Genomic DNA, 24,536 nt, shown 5'->3' with positions numbered 1-24,536 from the left:
TTAACGTCCACATCTGTATGCAGTGCAGACCGACATCTCGCTGCGGGTCGATGCGGCTGATCTGAGGAAACAGATCAGGGTTTACAAGCTCGGGCAGAGAGGCCGATCGATCGACAGCAGAGGCAGCTCCGGCGGGATCAATGCTCGTACTAAAAACACAATGAAACCGTCTTCACCTCAATGGGAGAGGGGAAATCTAATTACCGCTGCCAACAGGGATTAGGCTTCCTCATGCGGTCCCCGCTCTGATCTCTTTCAACAACAGAAGAATGGAGGTTTTGTGTTAGGCAGTGCGTTCTGAAGCCATCCCCACGCCGACAGTCTTCATGTTATACTCCATAACCTTAACCTCCAGGTTGTTTGTAGTCCTATTTCAGATACTCATCATAACTGTAAGATAGTGACCCACAAACCAGATGGTGTTTTCTTGGAGCTCATAGACTGGATGAAATCAGTGAATCTCACCCTAATGACGGCGCAAGTTAACTTAACTATCCGACCATCGTCTGGGTTAATGACCACCTGTTAACCTGATGCACGTGACTAGACCATCACCTGGTTAATGTCTACGTAGAGTTGTTAACCTACGGGTCTACAACATACAGGTCTACAACATATAGGTCTACAACCATCCACATAACGTTGTTGTTGCACGTGGTTTACAAAGGGCTAAATAATAAATAATCTGTTTGGAATAATGTAGTATTCTATGTTATATGTATGTAGCATTTGATTTGCACTCTACAGGACTATTATGGAAATCAAATTAAACATGGACAAATGAACGTGGGTCTTTGGGTAACCTTTACTTGCTTAAATGTATTCTTATTACAACTAACTATGTATTCATGTTACCGCTAATTAATACATTATGTATTCATATGTATTCATGTTTTGTGGTAATCCAAATAAATACTGAGAGAGAGGAAGAGAGGGAGAGAGAGAGAGAGAGAGAGAGAGAGAGAGAGAGAGAGAGAGAGAGAGAGAGAGAGAGAGAGAGAGAGAGAGGAAGGGGGATGTGAGAACAAGAGAGAGAGAGAGAGAGAGAGAAAGAGAGAGAGCAAGAGGTAGAGGTAGAGGGAGAGAGGGAGAGGATGTGAGAACAAGAGAGAGAGAGAGGTAAACGATGCTGGAGAGAGCTCACATTTTACTGAACGGATCAATATACAAATTACAACCTTAATTCACTAATGGTTCTGTGGAGGAACTATTTATAATTGGTCTGAGAGTAGGCCAACCTCTGGAGTATTCCGGTTCACCATCTCTCCCCCCTGCCTGTCTGTCTCTCTACTCCTGATAACACCCTGGTCAGAGCTGTCTGTCTGTCTGTCTCTCTACTCCTGATAATACCCTGGTCAGAGCTGTCTGTCTGTCTGTCTCTCTACTCCTGATAACATCCTGGTCAGAGCTGTCTGTCTGTCTGTCTGTCTCTCTACTCCTGATAACATCCTGGTCAGAGCTGTCTGTCTGTCTGTCTGTCTGTCTCTCTACTCCTGATAACATCCTGGTCAGAGCTGTCTGTCTGTCTGTCTGTCTCTCTACTCCTGATAACATCCTGGTCAGAGCTGTCTGTCTGTCTGTCTCTCTACTCCTGATAGAACCCTGGTCTGAGCTGTCTGTCCGTCTGTCTCTCTACTACTGATAACATCCTGGTCAGAGCTGTCTGTCTGTCTGTCTGTCTGTCTCTCTACTCCTGATAACATCCTGGTCAGAGCTGTTTCCAGCACCCAACGCTCTGTGGTTTCTGACTAACTCACAGCGTTTGGACCAAACTGTTGAAACGGCTCTAAATGTAGCGTATGACCCACGCAGGAAACAGGAAACTCGTTCCTTTGTGATCTTCTTTTCTGAGCACTTCTGCATCTTTGTTGCTGACACACACATAATACCCAGTGTGATAAAGTGTGAGGGCGGCTAGCTGTATATCAAACCACGACTGTCCGTATCTCTTTCTCCTGCTGTTCTTCTCCATCAGGGATTAATATCTTTCATGACTTCTTGGTGTCATTAAACCGTAGGGGCCGTTGATTGTGCGTCACGACAACGTTGTAAGGGCTCAGAAAATGAACCTATATTGTTAGTAACAATGAAAAAATATTCATGAATTTTTTCTACATGCCCATATGAGAAGACTATAATATTGTGTGTTTTGTGTGTGTGTGTGTGTGTGTGTGTGTGTGTGTGTGTGTGTGTGTGTGTGTGTGTGTGTGTGTGTGTGTGTGTGTGTGTGTGTGTGTGTGTGTGTGTGTGTGTGTGTGTGTGTGTGTGTGTCTGCGAGTGCATGCACGTGTGTGTGTGTGTGTGTGTGTTTGTTTGAATTGATGCGTGTATGTTTGTGTGACTCATGTTTGTGTCATGACACCTTTTTCAAGACGCTTCAGTCGCAAGCGGGCATCATCTTATGTAACATACCTAAAGCTTTCTATAGATCATGCATAGCAGTATAAATAGCAGCCTGCAGCAGCTTGCTGTAGACTCCTCCAGGCTCCAGAAAACCTCAGACTGCCCAGGAGACTGTCTCTAACGATGCTTGCTGCAGCGATACGTCAACCCTGTAAGGTGTGTGTGTGGGTGTTTAAGTGTGCGTGTGTGTTTGTGTGTATGTTTGGGTGTGTGTGTGATAGAGAGAGGTTGTGTGTTTGTGCGTGTGTGTTAACATCCATACCCCAGTATGCACATAGGTGGACGAAATGACGCGTTTATTTTCATTTAGTTCTAAACTCTAAAACCCTAGCCCCAAATCTTAACTGTAAAACATAAAACATACCAAAATACGGTTGCCAAACCCAAAAACAAAAACCTAATTAAAATACAAAAGCAAGCCCTAAAACAAAAAAGCGAATTCAAATAAAAATCCATGACCCCAACTCTAAACTATCAACCTAAACCCAAAACCAAAACCTCAAACCAGACAGAAACATGTAACGCTCAAACGTGGAATTCAATAACCACAACATATTCCAACGTTTTTAAGACATTTATTTGAGGTTTACTATATCGTTTTACGCCTATATTTTGACGTTGTATGACGTTTTTATGTCTATATTTCGATATTTTACACAGGTGGTGGTGGGTGGAGGTGGTGATGGGTGGAGGTGGTGGTGGGTGGAGGTGGTGATGGGTGGAGGTGGTGATGGGTGGAGGTGGTGGTGGGTGGAGGTGGTGGTGGGTGGAGGTGGTGATGGGTGGAGGTGGTGGTGGGTGGAGGTGGTGATGGGTGGAGGTGGTGATGGGTGGAGGTGGTGGTGGGTGGAGGTGGTGATGGGTGGAGGTGGTGATGGGTGGAGGTGGTGGTGGGTGGAGGTGGTGATGGGTGGAGGTGGTGATGGGTGGAGGTGGTGGTGGGTGGAGGTGGTGATGGGTGGAGGTGGTGGTGGGTGGAGGTGGTGATGGGTGGAGGTGGTGATGGGTGGAGGTGGTGGTGGGTGGAGGTGGTGATGGGTGGAGGTGGTGATGGGTGGAGGTGGTGGTGGGTGGAGGTGGTGATGGGTGGAGGTGGTGATGGGTGGAGGTGGTGGTGGGTGGAGGTGGTGATGGGTGGAGGTGGTGATGGGTGGAGGTGGTGATGGGTGGAGGTGGTGGTGTTTTGGGGGAGGTAGTGTTGGGTGTGTGTGGTGGTGTTTGGTATGTGCAGTAGTAGTATCAGGTGTGTGGGCTGGTGTTGTGTGTAAAGGTGGTGGTGTTAGCACCACAGGTGGGTGTGAGGACCGAGGTGTCTCAGGTGGTGTTGTGTAGAGGTGCTGGTGTGTAGAGGTGGTGGTGTTGTGTAGAGGTGCTGGTGTTGTGTAGAGGTGGTGGTGTTGTGTAGAGGTGCTGGTGTTGTGTAGTGGTGCTGGTGTTGTGTAGAGGTGGTGGTGTTGTGTAGAGGGGGTGGTGTTGTGTAGAGGTGGTTTTGTGTAGAGGTGCTGGTGTTGTGTAGAGGTGCTGGTGTTGTGTAGAGGGGGTGGTGTTGTGTAGAGGTGGTGGTGTTGTGTAGTGGTGGTGGTGTTGTGTAGAGGTGCTGGTGTTGTGTAGAGGGGTGGTGTTGTGTAGAGGTGGTGGTGTTGTGTAGAGGTGCTGGTGTTGTGTAGAGGGGTGGTGTTGTGTAGAGGTGCTGTTGTGTAGAGGTGGTGCTGTTGTGTAGAGGTGCTGGTGTTGTGTAGAGGTGGTGGTGTTGTGTAGAGGTGGTGGTGTTGTGTAGAGGTGCTGGTGTTGTGTAGAGGTGCTGGTGTTGTGTAGAGGGGGTGGTGTTGTGTAGAGGTGGTGGTGTTGTGTAGAGGTGCGGGTGTTGTGTAGAGGTGCTGGTGTTGTGTAGAGGTGGTGGTGTTGTGTAGCGGTGGTGGGGTTGTGTAGAGGTGCTGGTGTTGTGTAGAGGGGTGGTGTTGTGTAGAGGGGTGGTGTTGTGTAGCGGTGCTGGTGTTGTGTAGAGGTGCTGGTGTTGTGTAGAGGGGTGGTGTTGTGTAGAGGTGCTGGTGTTGTGTAGAGGTGCTGGTGTTGTGTAGAGGGGGTGGTGTTGTGTAGAGGTGCTGGTGTTGTGTAGAGGGGTGGTGTTGTGTAGAGGGGTGGTGTTGTGTAGAGGTGCTGGTGTTGTGTAGAGGTGCTGGTGTTGTGTAGAGGGGTGGTGTTGTGTAGAGGTGCTGGTGTTGTGTAGAGGGGGTGGTGTTGTGTAGAGGTGCTGGTGTTGTGTAGAGGGGTGGTGTTGTGTAGAGGGGTGGTGTTGTGTAGAGGTGCTGGTGTTGTGTAGAGGGGTGGTGTTGTGTAGAGGGGTGGTGTTGTGTAGAGGTGGTGGTGTTGTGTAGAGGGGGTGGTGTTGTGTAGAGGTGGTGGTGTTGTGTAGCGGTGCTGGTGTTGTGTAGAGGGGGTGGTGTTGTGTAGAGGTGGTGGTGTTGTGTAGAGGTGGTGGTGTTGTGTAGAGGGGGTGGTGTTGTGTAGAGGTGCTGGTGTTGTGTAGAGGGGGTGGTGTTGTGTAGCGGTGCTGGTGTTGTGTAGAGGTGCTGGTGTTGTGTAGAGGGGGTGGTGTTGTGTAGCGGTGCTGGTGTTGTGTAGAGGGGGTGGTGTTGGGTGGTGTTAACACCCCAGGCGCTGTGAGGACCGAGGTGTCTCAGGGCTCTGCTGGACTGCAGCCGGTGTGTCGCTGAACAAATGTTTTCCTCTGTTCCTCAGATCCGTCCTCAGAGAGCAGCACAGGTCGATGGCCGCCCGATGCTAACAGCATTACCCCGATGCTAACAGCATTACCCTGGGCTGCGATTGGCCGACACCAGCGGGGGCTCCGATTGATCCAGCAGCTCTCTGCCACGCTGGATCAGCTCTCCTTCATTTGTGGAGGAAATATTGATATTGGCCGATATCTGCTGTTGGAAACGCGCCTTATGGGAGAGCAGCACGGGGTATTGATGGAGTATTTTTAGGGCTTCTATGTTTTGTCTCTGGGGTTAAGAATTTATGTTTAATGCGATTTCCCGATGTTTCTGTTTGAAGAGTCAGCAGTCCCGGAGGGTGTTCGTAGCTCTCAGTCCACCAGCTCCCCCCCCCCCCCCCCCCCTTCCTCTCCTACCTTGAGATGAGTGCAGGGAGCAGGATCAATACACCATTTGACTCTTATATGTTAACTGCTCATGCTGCGCCGTGGACGAACGACTGAATGGCTAACTTCAGGAGCGCTGTGTTGTGCACTTTATCCATTAGGCCAGCCGGGGCATTTAAGAAGTTATGTCCTTGTTATGACATCGTATCTCTCTTACTCAAGCCACTTATCGTTTGGTTTTTGTAGAGAAACCAATCGACCAATCACAGCGCCCTCTGTTGGCGCGGCAGCTCTGTACCTCTGATTCCCGCTCGGATTTCAATTAAGACCGGAGAGAACCCGATCTTACCGTCTGGTTCACAATAGAATAAAAGAGACACTGAGCTCCACCCAGACCGTTAGGGTTGATGCAGAACCTCAGCAAGAGCCCTTCCTGCAGGGGAAGAGGCCTCAGGATCAATACTCGTTAACTACCCAGCAGGCCAAAGCCCCCCACAGCCGCTAATAAATCCACCGGTTCCCACAACAAGCCTCCTGCCCCCGTTCGCGTCTCCACGAGTGAAACCGTCCCACGATGAAACCCTCCACTCCGTCACTGTAGAAGGTAATCGGCAGTTGTGGTGGTGTGGTCTGTTAGCCAGAAACCATCTGGGGAGTCGCCCTGGCAACTGTTTGGAGAAAGGCAGGGACTGTTGAGAAAGACCGTCCGTGTGATGCACCATCCGTCGATCACTGTACATCACATATCACAAAGGGCACGTATCAGGAAGATCACGCAGTTCACAAAGATCACATTGATCAAGAAGATCACGTAGATCACAAAGAAGATCACATAGATCAAGAAGATCACGTAGATCACAAAGAAGATCACATAGATCAAGAAGATCACGTAGATCACGAACTTCAAGTGGATCATGTGGATGATGTAGATCAACAAGATCACAATGATCCCGTAGATCCCGTACATATAGATCAGGAAGATCGCATAGATCACGTAGAGGACGTAGATCAAGAAGATCACTAAGATCAGGAAGATCAGGTAGTTCCCGTAGGTCCTCATGGGACGCAGACGACCTCGTAAACCGCGGTTGGCGCGATGTGTCGGTGGATGCTGAACATGAATTATCAATGATGAGGGTGAATAACGAGGGTGAACCACCGTGGCTGATGACTGCCGGTTGCGGGTCGTTTGAAGAAGCCGTTGGTTTTATCTGTGATGCCAAACCTCTTTGTTGTGTTGTGTTCCTCAGTGTTTTGTTTTGTTGTCTTAACAGACGGATTTGGGTCTAAAGCTTCGGCCAAGCCCATCCTTTAGTCTGGATGCATCCTGTGTCTGTTTCCTTATTCTGGGTTTGGAACAAAGACCCAGACAGCCGTGACGCGACATCGTGCCTCTCAACAGTTAGTCATGCGTCTGGAGTTCCAGGAATAGAGAGATGGCGGGCCTATTCCGAGTGAGCAGGTGCATCGATGGCGTTGATGCTGAATACTGCAGACACAGAAAACTGTCAGGATCTTGGAAGAGAAATATATAAAAATGCAATGTCTCCTTTTTCCCATCCTTTTTCTTTGGATCTAGAATGATCCCCTTTCTAAAATATTTTATTATTATTCACATTCTCATTTCATATTTCATTACTATTCATATTTTATCAAATAGATATTTGGCAGTAAATTGACAGTTGGACGTCACAAGACATTGTCCAAACTGAGTTTAACATCACTTGATCACAAAGCCTCAATACAAAAAAAGTGTAACTGGTCAGAAAGATCCCTGATCATACGCATAACAGATCAGCAGTTTCATTGTGTGTGTGTGTGTGTGTGTGTGTGTGTGTGTGTGTGTGTGTGTGTGTGTGTGTGTGTGTGTGTGTGTGTGTGTGTGTGTGTGTGTGTGTGTGTGTGTGTGTGTTCCTCCAAGCGTTGCGTGCGTCGATCCAGGCATGCCCGCAGGGCGCACGCTGACAGCGGTGATGTAGTGCAGGGAGGTCTGGCGTCTGGAGACCCTTTCCATCTCGCGCCGGGCTCCTCCCCTGCACCCCCCGGAGCCGGAGGGGTCCATCCCGCTGAGACAAGCACTCTGCTGCTCATCTGCAGGATATTAGCGCAGCCCCGGGTTATTCATAGACCATCAAACTGTATCTGCGCCCGGGAAACGCTGAGCACTGTGCGAATATCAATTAAATTAGCCCTGCGTGCCTGTTGCAGAGCTGAGCTTTATCACGAGGAGACGCCACCGGGGTGCATGTGAAACGATCGCACACAGCAGCCAGTGCACGTGCACGTACACAATGTAAACTACAACACAAACGGGCACAAAAACACACGCGCGCAGATGCGCACCGAGATATGCGCGGAACACAAACAGGCACGAACGCACACACACACACACCGCACACACAATGTGCACTCCAACTCACCCACACTCACTGAAACACGCAAACACACGCTCACACAATATGCACTCCAACTCACACACACACACAGTATGCACTCCAACTCACACACGCACACACACACGCACACACACACACACACACACACACACACACACACACACACACTGACACACACACCCATGTGTCCATAAAGACTATTTTACCTTCACATCTGATAAGCATACATCATTAACTGCTGTAATACATAAGAAATGATGCAGAACACTCGTTACTCTGACATTTATTACAGTGATTTGGTTCCCGTCATGTCGGTAACGTGATTGAAATATTTCATGCGCACGGCTCCATCGCTAGTAGCAACGGAGACGTGGTCAAACTCTGGGTTACGGTTCAACGGTAAACTGGTTTCCCAGAGTTTGAAACAAGGAGCACTTTGTGTGAGTCCGTCTGCCAAGTCCCCTGTTGTTCACGTTTGAAAGGCTTGCCTCCGTGTTGCCTTTCAGTGTTAACTAGGCCAGCACCTCTCTGACCAAATGGGAGCGCAGCTAGCAGGCGTAGCTTTAGCACACACTGTCTCTTTGGTAGCCTACTGGCGCGATAGCTTGCAATATTTAGCATTTGAGACAAAACATTGCAACAACAAAGTTAACCAAACATGTATTAGTTATTTTTAGTCGTTATAATATATATTTTATATGTCCTTTTAATTTAGTTTAGTATTAAATAAAGTTGTTAATAAACTATGAGTTTTATAAAAACAGCCTATATACATAAAAGTGTGTAATGTAGACTTTGAACATTAAAAACACTTTTAGCATTTAGCAGCAAACACAGAGAAATTGCATCAACGCCAATAAAAAAGCTAGGATCTCGATGGACGGCAAAAAAAAAGTAAAAAAAAAAATTAGATCCGCTTTACCTAGAAACTCCACGAAACACATAGTGCATCATGACGACAACGCACCAAAAACAACCAAACCCCAAGAAACCAAACCCCCGGTCTACTCCGGGTGGACGCAGACCGCCACGTTCTTGTGCCTCTCCCAGTAGTGCGACTCCTCGGGGAAGCTCCAGGCGGCTGTGCTCTCCTTGTGGCGGCTGACGGCGTGCACCACGAACCCGCCCAGCTGCTTCTCCAGGACCTCCACCACGGCCTGGGCGTTCCCCTTCCTGCCCGGGCCCTCCATCAGCTGCTGGATCAGGTCTCGGGGTACCTTCTGGGGAGCGGCCCCCTCGTGGTAGGAGACCACCAGGTTGACGTTGTTCACCTGGAGCACCTCGAACCAGTTCCGACCGGCCACGTGGTGGAAGTGCTCCCCGGCCCTCCACTTGCGGTAGGTGCTCCCCGCGTGGTTGATGATCCTCACGGACCAGCTCACCCAGTCGTACTTCCCCGCCAGGAACTCCCGCAGAGCCTGGGCGACGTCCGGGAGCTCCTGCCCGTCTTTCTCCTTCAGCAGCCGCTCTGCGTCCGTCTTGGCCTGCTCGGGGAAGGCCGCCACGCACGCCTCGATGGCGGCCTTCATCTTGGACTCCACCTGGTCGATGCGGCCGCTCCAGTCCTGGATCTTCTCGTCCTCCTCGTCCTCCCGGGTGAGGGCGCAGTGGCCCAGCAGAGCGATCAGACCCAGGCAGAAGAGCTCCTTCAGCCTCACACAGAAGTCCTCCAGGAGACGCCGGTTCCTCGAGACGTACCTGGGACAAGGCAGAAGAACAAGGTTATCGCTGGGTTTGTTCAGAACGAGTGATAATTAAGTGTTGAATCCTAGATTGGCGCCGTTGGGTTACATTTACAATTACATTTATGGCATTCAGCAGACGCTTTTATCCAAAGCGACTTAACAATAAGCACATTTGTCAGAAGAAGGAGAAAACAACAATATATCGTTGTCGGTACAGTAAGGATGTTCATAGAACCAAGTTCTAAGCACTAACAATCGCTAGGTTAACCCATTCCCCGTACACAACAAAGATAGCTAGGATAAGACGCTACACAATGCTAAGTACTATTTTTAGGGGCCAGGACGTTCAACATACAATAAGTGCGTACGGTTAATGGTAGGAGGCTTCACCTAACCCTCATAGATCAGATAATCAGGAAATACACGAAGAAGGACCGTCACCTCTCCACCACGTCTAGGACCGACTCCCCGAAGCTGTTGAGCCCCATCACCGCCTCGTACAGCACATAGAGGTTCTTCTCCCCTCCGGTCCGGGCGAAGTGCTCCCGGAACAGCCGGGTCTTCACCGCGTGGAACTCCGGCTTGGCCTCCAGGATGTCCATGTACTTCCTGAACTGGTTCCTGACGTTCTCCTCCACGCCGAAGTAGTCCGTGTCCAGCCGGCTCTTCCGCAGCTCCCCGTCGATGTCGTCCAGCTGGCCCGAGAGCACGTCCAGCCGGTTGCGCACGGTGAGGAACTGCTCCTTGACGTAGAAGATCTCCTTGCTCTGGACGTTGTGGAGCGCCAGGCGCAGCACGGGGGCGGCGGCCGTGCACAGGGGGAGGAGCTCGCCCACCGCGCTCGCCAGCACCTCGGCGCCGCGCTCAAACATCTCCATGGCCGCCTCGATGGCCTCCTTCTTCTGGGCCACGGCCCGCTCCAGGGGGGCGCTCATGGTCTGATGGGGAGGGGGGAGGGAGGGGGGGAGGGAGAGAGGGGGAGGGAGGGAAAGAGGAGATACAGAGAGAGAGAGAGGAGATAAAGAGAGAGAGAGGGGGGGGGGAGAGGGAGGGAGAGAGGGAGGGAGGGAGGGAGGGAGGGACAGAGAGAGAGGTGGGGAAGGGACAGAGAGAGAGAGAGAGAGAGAGAGAGAGTGAGAGAGGCAGAGGGGGAGGGAGAGAGCGAGGGAGGGAGGGACAGAGAGAGAGGGAGGTGGGGAAGGGACAGAGAGAGAGAGAGAGAGAGAGGAATAAAGAGAGAGAGAGAGGGGGGGGGGTAGTTAAACCCAAATCTCTTTTTTTCAGTTGAAAACTGTCCAGCTTGGTCTCACAGATGTTGATGAACTTTTCTGCGTTATTATTGTCTAAAGCGTATGACGTGGTCAAAGAGGCACATTATCCGTAAAATACAATAACTCTGCTACTTCTGACTCAATAGGCTTTTCCAGAGTAAGAGTTGACTATCGAGTGTGACGTTGATTTTGGACAGCAGTCGTTTCACTGGCTGCCATTGCACCAAATATGTCAGTTCTTTCTGAAACCTTCAAGACTGTAACGACTGCTCGGATCACATTCTTCAACTCGTAGGGGGAAGATCCTCAGCTGAAAATGAGGCTTGTTTAGCCGTCAAGGAGGCAGCTAGGGTGACAGTATCTTACGCAAGGACATAGTGCAGACATTGGGGTTCGAACCAAGAACCTTTCAGCTGGGGGACGACTAATACTTGTATTAATATTACAAATACTGGCCCTTTGGGCTGGGGGCCTCCTCTTAGTCGTGGGCCCCTGGGCAGTGTTCCCCACCGGCCCTGTGCGGATAACACACCTTCGTCCCTTCATGGAGGAAACTGAATGGGCTTTGAACAAAAGACGAGAGTGTCCTGAGAACAAAGGTGAGCACCTCAGGGGAGACGACATAATACCCGACGTGCAGCATCTCCGGGGGCATGGCGAGGTATGTCTGGTCTCGGAGGGAGCAGATCCTGTTATTCAGGACGAGCTGGATCTCAGCGGGCTTCAAGTGAACGGTTTCCCGTCCACAACGGAGTCCTCACAAATGACGCCGTACGTATATGTTCCTGTCTTCGTTAGAAAGGGGGCCGTCGTCTTTATGAAAATCGTTTTTATGAAAATCAACGCTTTCTAGGATTGTGTATCAATAATCAAGGTTGTAAAATCGAGTCTTTCTTTGTAATGCACTGATTGGTCCGTGTATAAAATGTGTTGTAGAATGATTCTGCTTATAATACATACTTACACATCATACATTACATTATTGTGGGAATAATTATGATAGGCCTACTTTGTTATTGTTATGATGAACAATTAACCAGAATGTGGTCTCTTTTCAAAGGGAATAGAGTAGCTTTGGTTAATCAGAGCTCTTATATTAATGGTCTATGTTATATGTTATTAGTTGTGAAATGATTAATGATGATTATGAACTGATCATTGTCTTTGATTGATTGATTTGAGCCGAAGATCAGGCTATGACCCCAAAGGGAAGGAGGATGGAGGATGACGGCAGATGACGGCCTGAGCTCGACATCAGTAAATACGACACACACGCCCTTGAGTTTGTTTACTAGTCATGGTGCACAGAGGCCACACCAAGGCCGCGCGGTGTTTAGAAATCCCTCCTCATCCTCGTCTGCGACCGCGCATGAATTACCCGCTCCCATCTGATCGGACGCGCTCCGCACAGGATGCGCAGAGCAGAGAGTGCGCCAGGAAATCAAGTTTGTTCGGCAATATTATATGGAATGGAAACGAGACCAACAACATTTGATGATAACACACAGATCGTGTTTTTTTCTCAGTTTCTCGAATACACAACAGCAAAAGCACCATGGATTCAAAGAAAGAAGCAAGTAGGCTACAGACCATGGTGAGCTGATGTGCGTTAGAAAACAACCCATGAAAAAGTCATGCGCACTGAGGAGGAATGCATCCTTTACGCATGGATTCCGCACGGACACACCTCATGTGTTGATGGATGTGGACTAGCGGAACCCGCTCGTCTCTGTACCTCTGGCTGACGGCTCCTGTCCTTCACACTCGGCCGGCTTCAGCAGCGGCTGCGATGGAGTTTTTTTCTTCTTATCTGGTGAGTTGGTGGAGATTCCCACGGTTCTCCTTCTGTCAGTGTGGGTGGAAAAGATCAGGAAAATATCCACAGAGAGGGAGGTGCGCACTGAGGTTCTGCAATCAGTTTGGTTCTGTGCTGCGAGGAGTGGAGTGGGGGGGAGAGGGGGGGAGAGAGAGAGAGAGAGAGAGAGAGAGAGAGAGAGAGAGAGAGAGAGAGAGAGAGAGAGAGAGAGAGAGAGAGAGAGAGAGAGAGAGAGAGAGAGAGAGAGAGAGAGAGGGAGAGAGAGAGAGGGAGGGGGAGAGAGAGAGAGAGAGAGAGAGAGAGAGAGAGAGAGAGAGAGAGAGAGAGAGAGAGAGAGAGAGAGAGAGAGAGAGAGAGAGAGAGAGAGGGGGAGAGAGAGAGGGAGGGGGAGAGAGAGAGGGAGGGGGAGAGAGAGAGAGAGAGAGAGAGGGAGAGAGAGAGAGAGAGAGGGAGAGAGAGAGAGAGAGAGGGAGGGGGAGAGAGAGAGGGAGGGGGAGAGAGAGAGAGAGAGAGAGAGAGCTGGGGGGGGGGGTGATAGGAAGAAAATAGGTGTGTGAGGCAGGATTCAGGTCGGAGAGGCTGAATTCAGTTTATTCGACAGCATGTTTCTTATTTTCTGCGGTAAAGTGTGACCATTTGTACTTTTATACCGACGGTGGGATGGGCTCTAAAATACACATGAGCTATGGGTAATATATTTTGTACAGTATGGGATTTGGTGAGTGACCATTTGCGCATTTGGTTTACTACGCATTATTTATTAATGTTCCCTCGGATGCCTCCTCTGAAGGTTTGGAAACGAACGCAGATGAATCTGTGAGGTAAGATGAATTCATCATGTCTGTTTTTTGAGTATTTGGGTGTATTTCTATATCAAAGCATTTCATATTCAGTCGTATTATTCTTACTCCCGGATCATTGTTGGGGGAATTACGCACACTTTAAATGGCCTATTGAATTTCTATCACACATAGGCCTATGAAGGCAACATTAATTTTTAAGGAAAATCTATTTAGAAATGTGGGGATTTTTTACAAGGTAGGAATATGGTGCAAAATACCTATCATATAATGTACAATGGTACAAAGGTGAGATGTTTTTGGGGGTCTCTGATCTCTGAAATGATCGAATGAGGGTCGTAGTGTTCTTCCGAAGCGGACAAGCGCACGGAGAGCGTTAGACAGACCGTCTCTCCATGTAGGCGTTGTTGTTGTTTTTTGTTGTTTTTATTGAATTATTATTATGTATTAATTGATCAATTTTATAATTGATTCGATGGGTAATCTAATTCCCGCGTGCTTTCTTCCAAGGGAATTCTGTTAACTGAGATCCATGACGTCACGCCTCGTCCGCGTTGGGGGAGAATGACGCACCTGGTGTAAAGCGCAGGTAAGACATATTTACCCGTTTCCTATACGGCCTGTCGTTTGGTTTTAAATGTCGCCACTGCAGAGAAGGGGTCCATCGTGCTGAAGATCTTTAGACTTTACCAGTTTTTCTGGACGTTGAATGAGGGACGCACCAGAGGCGCTGAACCAGTTTTTATTATTTTGATTCTTACCACCCAGTAGGCCCTACTACAGCTTATCTAAGAGGATTTGCACCAAGGATTCGCCGAATGTTGATCATTTACGCAAACGTAGCACAGCGTTCGGAGCACCGCGCCTGAGCGCTTCTGAGCGCTAAGGCGCCCCGACAGCGCTGTGGTGTTCAACCAGTTGGTCCGTGGCGCACTCTGGTGGACGGCTTCAGAACAACAGGGTCTCTGCCCCTTGTAGAAATTTCAATACGAAATTATATTTCCTACATTGATAATAGGTATACTCTGTGAATTCCTGTTAATAATTCCTACATTGACAATAGCTTTCCAGAGATACTCTGTGAATACCTAATGAATCAATAATCCTGAATTGTCAAGAGAAAATATGTTAAATCTAAAATAATATAAACTGATGTTCTTGTCATAATTCATGTAGATAACATTTTATAAGATTATATAAGCATTTAGAAAATAGATCTAGCGAATCGAAATGATAACACTACAGGCTTAGGCATACTTATAATTCAAACTCCCAAAAAATCCCAGCAGGGAAAGCATGTTTAGCTACTATTACTTGTGATTACTTGTGACTTGTGACAGAAAACTGAACGCAGGTGATTGATATGGCGATTGGATTGGCCTTAAAAATAGGCCTTAAAAACAAATCCAGAAATAGATGTTTATAACACTAGTAGATCGAAACGAGATATGGCGCAAGATGTAACGGTTGATCGAAGTCTGTCTATAATTATAGTGGTCCCAGGGGACGTCGCCAGGCGACATTCCTAGAAGTCCTACAACGAGACGCATAGGTAACACATGGTGGCGCCATTTCTTCAATAAACTCAAATCTCTGAAGAAAATGGAAAACCAGAAGGCCTATATACGTTACTTCAAAAAGTCATCCAGTCTGTTGTGTTATACTGTTTATTCAGGGTGCTCGAACAACAAGTGCAACAAATATCATAAAAAATATAATATTGAATATTCACCAACATGGCATTTTCAACAAAACAAAGAGGTTCGTAACTTATTCCCCCATCCTAATAGCGTTGTAACTATGTCAACAGCTAATGCACTTTATTTAACTTGTATGTGTATATAACTTTATGTATTTAAAAAAAATCGATTTGAATCCAATCATTTGGCATGTGTTGAATTGTAGCTGTCTCAAATATAAACCAGTAACAAACGTGTCCTTTCTTGACCCAATCCTTTGTGTTCAACAATAAAAAAAAGACAAAAAAATAAAAGCGGTTGGAAAAAGACGAGGATATTTAAACGTTGGACCTCTGCAGTTACACGTGTATACAAAGTATCATATATCTATGGACGGAAAATTGTCGAAGTGCTGCCGTGAACTGGCTGAATAAGTTTGGGAATATATCTTTTCCTTTGCGATTTCGGGTTATGCATTGTTTGGTCAAAGCGACGTCCCACACTCAACCACCACCTGAGGGCGCTAAACCCCGCTTCATTCAAGTCAGGGGGAAAGAAAGCCTGAGTATACATGATGCAGTTGAAGAGAAGCTACGTAGTCCACATCTCCCACCCCCCCCCCCCCCCCCCCTCCTAGAATATAGAGAAGCAGACCAGCGGATAGAGAGAGAGGAGGCCCCAGCACGCCTTCACGTCTCCACGGAGACCACCTCAGCTTGACATCCTGCTCGCACAGGAGAGGACAACCGCAGGGAACCGAGAGAAGCGCAGAGAGAGAGAGAGAGAGAGAGAGAGAGAGAGAGAGAGAGAGAGAGAGAGAGAGAGAGAGAGAGAGAGAGAGAGAGGGAGGCCGGGACAGGTAGAAGCCAAGCACAGTTCCTAGCAGGGGAAAATCCCCGACGACGAGACGAGAGGACCGCCTCCTCCTCCGCCTTCTCCTCACTTGCACTTGCTAAGCGCCTCCTGCATCTTCTGCTGCACGTGCTGCATGTTCTCGGCCCACTCCTCGCCCAGGGACTCCTCGTCGTCGCCGATGACGGCGGCGTAGCCCATGAGGGCGATGAGGCCGATGCAGAACAGGTAGGTGAGCCGCGTGCACAGCTTCTCCATGGTGGCGCGGTCGTAGCCCGAGCAGCGCAGGTACACCTCCAGGACGGGCCGGCTGAACAGCTTGGTCTGGCCCACCACGCCCTCGTACAGCGTGTGCAGGTTCTGGTCGCCCAGCTCGTTGCCGTAGCCCTCCTCGAAGTCGCGCCGGCGAGCGCCCGAGGGCGCCTCCACGAACTTCATGTAGAGGCGGAACTGGTGGCGGAGGCTCTCCTCCACGCGTCCGTACTGGCTGTCGAGCGTCTCCCTCCTGACGTGCAGCAGCGTGAGTTGGTTCTGCTGGGTGATGGCGTCCAGGGACCGGTTGACGGTGCCGAACTCGCGCTTCAGCGTGCGGATGTCCTCGTCGTCCACCTGGTGGAGGACCACGCGGATCAGCGAGCCCGCCACGCCGAAGATGGGGTTGACCACGGCGGCGGCCGACGAGATGCACGCCACGCACTCCAGCACCTTGATCAGCCCCTGCTTCAGCTTGGTGCGGTCCTCAAGGATTTCCTCCGACATGGTGACTGGTGAGTGGAGGGAGGGGGCGGAGTCAGGGTGGGGGCGGAGTCAGGGTGTGGCAGTTGAAGGGAGGGGCGGAGTCAGGGTGTGGCGGTTTCGCGTTGGGATGGGATGGACTGAAGCTACGGAGGGATGGGTGAGAGAGGGAGAGAGAGAGAGAGGATTCAAACGTTAAAACAGAGTAGTTCCCCCATTTCAAAGTAAGAAACTGATAATTATGATGAATAAAGAAACAGAATCGCTCCTTTAAACCTTTTATAAACCTCTTCCATTGTTATTGATTTAGATTGACAAAACTGGCATCAGTGTAGTTCCAGGCTAAAATACGACCCTTCTTTCAAGATTATTGAAAGAATATTGGCATGACAACTGGTTAAATTAGATTTTAGTATCAGAGATCAACCCAAATTCAGATCCATGATGACATGTTTCATACATGATTTCTATATTTTATTCAATGAACCCTTGAAATTGTCTTTACCATTATTTGACATTGTGTAGAAGGAAGGAATAATTCACTCAAAACATGACAGCAAAAATATTTATTAAAGATCAACCAGGAATGCTTTGAAAATATAAATTAATAAGAAAATATATAATAACAAGTAAACAAGTAACAACAAGTACATGATAAGACAAGATTCTTTGTTCAAATGTTCCCACCAGAGTTAGCATCGACGTTAGCATCGACGTTAGCATCGACGCTAGCATCGACGCTAGCATCGACGCTAGCATCGACGTTAGCATCGATGTTAGCATCGACGTTAGCATCAGCGCTAGCTACACGCGCGCAGCACGTCCTCCACCCTCGCCCGCACCTCCCCCACCCTGGGCGCCCACTTCCGCTCCACCTGCTCCAGGTCGTCCTCGGTTACGGCCGTGTACGCCGCCAGCGCCGCCAGGCCCATGCCCAGCACGCCCAGCAGGTGGGCGCACCTGGTCTCCATGGCGACCCTGCTCCCGCCGCAGAGCTCCCGGTGGACCTCCAGGAGGGGCCGGCCGAACACCAGGCCCCGCCCCCCGCCGACCAAACCCCGGTACAGCACCTCCAGGCCCAGCTCGCTCTTCTCCCGCTCAAACGCCTGGCGGAACTCTCGGGCGCGGGCGTGGGCGTGGTCGGGGGCGTGGCCTCCCGCCGGCGTCAGGGCGCGGCAGGCGGCGGCGTACTGGCGCCGGATGGCCGCCTCGCGCTCGCCGTAGGTGGCGCTGAGCTCGTCCAGCCACGCCCGCTCCAGGGCCTGCCGGTCCACATGCCGGGCCCCGCCCCTTGGCTCCAGGCCCACAGCGCCCCCGGTGGGGTCAGGAGGAGGAGGAGGAGCGCGGGGGTACGAGGGCGTCATGAGGATGAGGGGGAGGGGTGGAGGAGGAGGAGGAAGCAGGATGGATGTTTGGGTTGAAGCGAGGCCTTGAGTGAGGTTGTTGACGCGGTCCCCTAGGAGAGAGAGAGACAGGTTATATACATGTATTGTTTTTATCGCGGGAACATTGATTTTTTTAAGCGATATTGTTGTTCTCAAAAGCATTTTATGAAAAAAAAAAACGAAAAACATTACAGAAATGTAAAATACTTAATAGGGCTTTCAACTTAAAAAATATAAAAACATCCACAAACCTCAAAAATGTATAAGCTATATATAGTATGCTATACTCAAAAATATTCTCAATATTCAAAGTAAAATGATAAATATATAAAATGTACCTAGCACCAAAAAGGTAAAGCTAGAAGGAGTGAGTGAAGACTCTTACCGTGAGAAACAGCAGACGACTGAGCACTTGTCCTTGTGTGACAGCTGCCTCAGCCAACAGGCTACCACACCAACACCATACATGGGCACGGTGTGGGCGTGGTGTTACAAACCCACAGTGCCGATTGGTCTATCGCCGTCCCCAAAAGTCATCTTAGTTTTCATGTAAAGCAGTTGGGTTAGGACCCACAATGACCAACCGACACGACAACAAAGACTAAAATACCGACCTTTCACGGAGAGAACAGCTGTGGAATGAGGTTGGGGCATATGCACTACGATACTCATGTGTAGGTGTGGTGTATCGTGAATAATTACCCAACTATGACAAATATGTCGCAGGACAACGTGAGGAAAGCAAAAATGTGTTCTGCGACACTAATCTACGACGCAGTGGGAGTGCATTACAACCAGGTCCCAGTACACCCAGTAGACTGGTGTCTGGTCATGCTCGGGCCATTATGGACAGCTGTCTACCCCAGGCAGCTGGTCCCAGCTGTGATCTGAGTCGACCACAGACAGCATGTGTTCAGTGTCCACACACACGCTTGCTGTTTCTTTGTTGTCTAAACTAACCCAAGGGCGTGAGGATTTCATGTCTCCAAAACAAGAAAGTAACAGCTAATAACGTTCATACTAAAATTAAATGGGGCTGGCGGTAACTGTGGCAACAGGCCTACAAAGTATTTATATATTTGCTTAAGTATTGCAAAATAGTTGGTAACTACTTGGATATCATATACCAACTGTTTCAGCATTTGATACAGTTCAGTTGTTACAAATTAAACCATTGCTTATCGATAACCCACAATGTAGAAACGTCCCCGAGTAGTATTCTGAACAGCAGTAGGCCGGCCTCCCTCCCCAAACAGCCCGTTCAGCACCAGTCCGCCTCCAATGCATCTCAACGGCCAGGCCGATAGCTCCCTACAGCAGCAGAGACGCTAGTGTGCTCGTAGCACTCTATTCATAGAACTGCCCCGGTACATCCACCAAGACAGACACACACACACACTACAGGAACAACACAGTATCTTGTTTCCTAGTAAAATAGTGGCCGATTTGAACGGCCGTGTGTACGGTCGATTTGGTTTCAAACAGATTTGGAGAAGGTATAATGCTTTTAAACGCGCATTCGATGGACCATCGACGCTGTGGGTGCGCAGAAGACGCGCCATAGCCGTTAAAACATTCCCTTCAACACCGGGAAATGGCAATTTATTAATGGGAAATAAGGGATTCGTGGAAGATGGTTCCATTATTCCGGTAACACGGTTGAATCCCGCAGATCCTCGGACGGCTGAACGTTTTAAAGAAGGCGTCATTAGTGCGTAAATCTGAGCTGATGTAGAGCACCTCGTCGCTGTCGACAGTGGTCTTGCGAAAGCACTGTCTCAACAAAATTCACATGCCAGCCTGTACCACCTTGCGTAAAGTCGCTTCAATGCGTAAACCACGTTGCGACACGTGGAAGAACTAGCTGTAAGATGTAGCATAACAACATCTGTGATTGTTGTGACCATGTTTAAACGCTAGGGGGCAGCAGATACCCTAAATATACCAGAAGCGACTGGAGGTTTCAGCACCTTGGCTGTGGACCGACAAGGGATGCCGAAAGGGAGGCAAGCGTTTGACCTATTCCTTCACATGATTACATGAAGTGAAAAGCATTTAAAACAAAGTTATGGGGAGAAAAGGGTAAGCAAGAGAAATCAATTGTCTTGAAACATTTAAACTTAGAAAACTTTAATGTCCCGAGAGGCAATTTATTCTACAGTACAGGCATATTGACATATAATCAACAACAGACATTGAACCAGACATCTGCAGCACTATTTAACACAGAACATACACACATCAGTAAATTTAGTACAGTCAAATGGAGCATATTGCACTTCCCTAAAAGGCCTAATGTATAAAATAATTTTGACAAACTGTGTGATGTTGACAGAAATAGTTGAAGGGAAACACAAAATGTTCTTGTTTCCAGTGGCAATGTTTTAACCTAACAATTGTTAGTGCTTGGCACTAGTTTCTATGAACATTCTTACAGTACCTTCAGCGATATACTGTTGTTTCTCTTTCTTCTGACAAATGGACTTCTTGTAAGTTGCTTTGGATAAAAGCGTCTGCTAAACACCGTCAACGTAAATGCACTTGTTTCTATGTGAAACTTAATTTGGCTTAACCACCATGATGTTTGTGTTTTCTGCTTCTACAGATTGTGATCGTCATCGTCACGACGACAGCGGACTCCTCTCCACACAAAAACTAAAAGCCAGGTAATGATCGGGTAAAATGGATGAATGTACATGTTGTGACATTTACATTTTCTATGAAATGGCACAAAATATACAGAAGTCCAGTTACGGCCCTTGTTACACAACCAGTACATAGGTTTCGGTTTGTCAGTCTTGAGATGTGCGGAACAATGGCCAGGTTTCCATTTAATCGTAAGCGACATGTCTGATTTATCAGATCGCAAACCACAGCAAAACCAGGCCTTCCTGTTTTACTAGTCTTCTCATGTCCATCTCATCGACCTCTGCAACATCAGAGTAGAAACATAAAATTGTATAATTCAAGGTCTGTGACCAATGTGTTTTGCCATCTTTCATTATTGCTATTCAATATTATTTAAAAGTAGTACAATTAAGTGCCAAACAATTCAAGACAGTTACTCAATCAGTGTCCCCAATCTGCGGCCCTTAAAGAGATCAGACCCTCATTTTAACCAGTGAGGGTGAACCTTAGTCCAAACTCCCTTAAGGTCAGAGGTTGTTTTAAGGTAAACAGAAGGCAGTCACAGGATGGGTCATAGTGAGAGGAGGACTGTATGCGAAGCAGCTTTGGTATATACCCAGGAAGTGACTCCCGGCTCAGCCACACTGGAGCAGCCATCTTGGATGTTATGGCTCTATGATCATAGTAGTGATAAGACAAACACATTCTACCTATGATCTGACACTAAACCTTTTTAAAACCACTTTAAATGTGCATATGCATCACAAATTCAGAGGATGTTCAAGTGTCTATCCCTGTCCCACCCGTCTTATGTTATTTCCACAGAGGCTGACATGTTAGCTTCCTTTGTAGCGCAGCCCAGATTCTAATCACATCTCAACAGTAACTGACTCACAATATCAACACACAAGACAGTCCCCCTTAAAGGTGGGCTGACGTTCATTAACCCGCAAACACCTCCGGTAATGAACGTGAGCCCACCGCCCGCTCTCCCCCGTGGCGGCCCGAGGCTGCAGGCCTACCGCGCCGCTCTGGCTCCCTCTAGCCGCGCCACTGCGCTCCCTCCGAGGCAACCTCTGCTGAGTTGGCCCACCCTCCCCTGGCTCACTACACTGACTGTTCACCTGAAAACCTCCTTATTCCTCACGAAATATAGAGGATAACGGCCGTTTATTACCCCCATTCCGATCTTTGGTAACTTGTGAGCACTTAAGGAAGAGGATTGCTTACCTTTTGGGAGTTTCTTTCCTGATGTCTGCCTCTCCAAAGTCCAATTTTCGAAAACCTCCTTCTTCTTCCCAGCAATCCCTGCAAAGGAGGACACTTCCATGTATGTTGAATGTGTAGGGGTGTCCATATTGGATTAAACCACTTCTGCAGGGCTGGTAGGCCCCCAGATGCCCAAATATATCCACTTTGGTTCCAAAATTGACCCCAAATTCAAGATGTCAGTTTTATATAAAATATTAATTATTTTAATTATTGTATCCCCTTCATCAAATAGACAATCCCCCCGTCTAACAGCTCAACATATTCTGACCCATCCACCAGAAAATACAGTGGAAACACAAGAGCTATTGTCAGCAAGTGCGTAACCAAACTTCCAGAGAATTTCTGGTGCGTATTGAGAGGTTGCCCTGCCCTGCAGCTTCTATATATGACAACAAAATAAAGTATTCAGAGGACAAATGTCTCTTAATACCCCTTCAGTAAAAACTGGGCGAGAATAACCGCAAAAAAAACAGTAAAAAATAATGATTCCAAACTAGCAGGGACCGAGTTAGGGTTTTATTCAGGACCTCTCCAAAAGTGCACAGGTATTCCCAAAAGAGACAGGACGATCTCCAGAAGGCTTTATAAACCAATTATTCTGCTTAAGAAGGTAATTATGCTAATAATTATCTTGAAATTCAACTAATAGTGTAAGTTTAGAGACATAATTGAGAAATAGATTATTTAATAACAGACAATAGAAAACATGCACCAAAGGCCACTGGTATTAAACGGCAGAACCTGCAGCTTGTATAGGTTCAATATAAACGGTCTATTATACAACAACAACAATAATTGGTCTCTATATTATACTTGTTGGAAGTACTAATAAGGGTAGTCTACGGCAAGCAAATATTATTAAATTATAAATGCCTATTTCGTACCTCACACGAGACACATTGAATAAGCTTTACCCATGCGCAAAACAAGTTCCTTAAAAAAGCTTGTATTGTTCCTCTTTCTCCTATATAAAATTATACTTCGAAAAGATCGATATGAACGAGATTGAAGTTTATAGAAGCCTGTAAAAACGGATAGCAACAAAAAACCGGTTGGTCGCAGTCAGTGTTTGCCCATAATAACATCAGCAGGATATGCAAACGTTTCCTCAACTGAAGGATGGACAGAATCCTGGTCCAAAGATCCTGGTACGAGGACGGTGATGACGCTCACATTCCGGGGGGGAGACGGTGTTTAGGGAAACACAGTCTACATAGATAGGCGTCTACCCTGGCGCATGTCCAGACCTGAACCTCGGGGAAGACCCCCTACCCGAATTCCACCTGAAGGCAACACGCTGAGGGGGAGCTAGACGACACACACACACACACACACACACCAATGCGCACGACGCTTTCCTGCGAATAAAGCCCAGAGTTGGAGAATGATTGGTCCAATATCAGTCAACCGGTGGAGTTATACCTTTTGCTTTATGATAATCCACCGGAACGCGTGTCGTCTCGCGTCTCGCCGTAGGTTCTGCGCGCTCCGTTCAGAGGGTCATCTCCGTGAGGGGGGCGGGGGCGCGCAATGTTGTGTCAGCTGGTGCGTGTGCATGTGTGGGTCTATTGTGCACCCGCTGCGCAGCTGTCAAGACCCAGCAGCGTACCACGTTTCAGAATCAACCCCACGAGGCCTGCAGTAGCCGAGCAGATTCGCCCCCACACGCTGCACGACCAGGCAATGGTTTCCCATAAGAAACGCAGGGGGATTCTCGCGTCATCATCGACCCGTGTTGCGTGTTTTTGTTGCAGATCCACAGCGCGACGTCTAGACGGGATGCGAACCACGCCCTGCGGGTCTTCTGTCAGCCTGGATTATTTACCATACATAGCAAACAACTGAACAAATGCATCGCAATATAATTACAATAATACGGCATCTGTGTATAAAGCACCGTAAGAGTTAATATTAGATTGGCCATAACCATTGCATAGCCCATGTTTAACGTTTTTCCTTTTTAGCATTTATTCCACCACTTGTTTCATATTTTCTGACGACATGACTTCTGGTGAGTTTGGAAACATACATTTTTGTAATAAATTATGTATAAACTGAACTAGTTGATGCGTCTTCTTTGTATCATTTGTTGAATTCAAATATGCATGCGTCATACCACCTGGACACTAGAGCAGCAGCGACACCAAACAAATAAAAACATGTCACTATTTTAAAATTGGGGTCTGGGGTGGGGGAATGGATGATTATGATGATCTTTAGTTTTCAAGCAACTTGATGAAACAAGACAAAAAGCAATTAGGTTCAGGCTCAGACAGAGAGGGACTGTGGTCCTAAAGGTTTACTACAGTTTGTTGTTGTTTGGGAACGCATTTTCTCCTCCTCCTCTTCCTCATCATCTTCCTCCTCCTCCTCTTCCTCATCAACTTCCTCTTCCTCTTCTTCCTTCTGCTGGCGTCTGTATAAGTGTTTCAACAGGGACGCTTACTGACTACACAGCTCACAGGAAGTCAGAGATGGGAAATAAGTTTCGGTAATAGTAGGGGGACCAAT

General features: G+C 48.1%; 2 protein-coding genes and 1 long non-coding RNA gene across 7 annotated transcripts; 1 reads left to right on the top strand and 2 right to left on the bottom strand.

Moving 5' to 3' along the window:
* Positions 1-8,168: 8,168 nt before the first annotated feature.
* LOC115545416 (protein rapunzel) lies at positions 8,169-12,814 on the bottom strand. Of its 2 annotated transcripts, none has more exons than XM_030358568.1 (3): positions 12,546-12,814; positions 10,029-10,525; positions 8,169-9,600 (listed from the first exon to the last, which is right to left on the bottom strand). In XM_030358568.1, the coding sequence occupies exons 2-3, from the start codon at positions 10,520-10,522 to the stop codon at positions 8,907-8,909; spliced, it is 1,188 nt and encodes a 395-aa protein (XP_030214428.1). In that variant the 5' UTR covers positions 10,523-10,525; positions 12,546-12,814; the 3' UTR covers positions 8,169-8,906. The 2 variants fall into 2 exon arrangements, with proteins under 2 accessions (XP_030214428.1, XP_030214427.1); XM_030358567.1 differs by having other exon boundaries at positions 12,594-12,814.
* Positions 12,815-13,206: 392 nt separating this feature from the next.
* On the top strand, positions 13,207-24,084 carry LOC115545418 (uncharacterized). Its single transcript, XR_003977086.1, has 4 exons — positions 13,207-13,495; positions 13,985-14,063; positions 20,731-20,791; positions 23,780-24,084. It is a non-coding gene; the product is annotated as an uncharacterized LOC115545418 (long non-coding RNA).
* rpz (rapunzel) lies at positions 15,126-23,810 on the bottom strand. Of its 4 annotated transcripts, XM_030358573.1 has the most exons (4): positions 23,448-23,810; positions 21,984-22,061; positions 18,511-21,054; positions 16,895-18,196 (listed from the first exon to the last, which is right to left on the bottom strand). In XM_030358573.1, the coding sequence occupies exon 4, from the start codon at positions 18,102-18,104 to the stop codon at positions 17,541-17,543; it is 564 nt and encodes a 187-aa protein (XP_030214433.1). In that variant the 5' UTR covers positions 18,105-18,196; positions 18,511-21,054; positions 21,984-22,061; positions 23,448-23,810; the 3' UTR covers positions 16,895-17,540. The 4 variants fall into 4 exon arrangements, with proteins under 4 accessions (XP_030214431.1, XP_030214432.1, XP_030214433.1 ...); XM_030358571.1 differs by lacking the exons at positions 16,895-18,196; positions 18,511-21,054 and adding an exon at positions 15,126-16,886 and having other exon boundaries at positions 23,448-23,763; XM_030358570.1 differs by having other exon boundaries at positions 16,895-21,054.
* Positions 24,085-24,536: the final 452 nt, after the last annotated feature.

This window comes from Gadus morhua, chromosome 6 (genome assembly GCF_902167405.1).
Source record: "Gadus morhua chromosome 6, gadMor3.0, whole genome shotgun sequence".
NCBI lineage: Eukaryota > Metazoa > Chordata > Actinopteri > Gadiformes > Gadidae > Gadus > Gadus morhua.
Note: the sequence above shows the minus strand (reverse complement) of the source record. Positions and strands in the feature narration are given on the sequence as shown.

Bases quoted from the DNA above. Each gene is read 5' to 3' on its own strand.
- LOC115545416 (XM_030358568.1), bottom strand. From the start codon at position 10,522: ATGAGCGCCCCCCTGGAGCGGGCCGTGGCCCAGAAGAAGGAGGCCATC. The intron at 9,601-10,028 runs GTGACGGTCCTT...GCCTTGTCCCAG, and splicing joins GTCCTAGACGTGGTGGAGAG to GTACGTCTCGAGGAACCGGC.
- rpz (XM_030358570.1), bottom strand. From the start codon at position 18,314: ATGTTTTTCGTTTTTTTTTTTCATAAAATGCTTTTGAGAACAACAATA.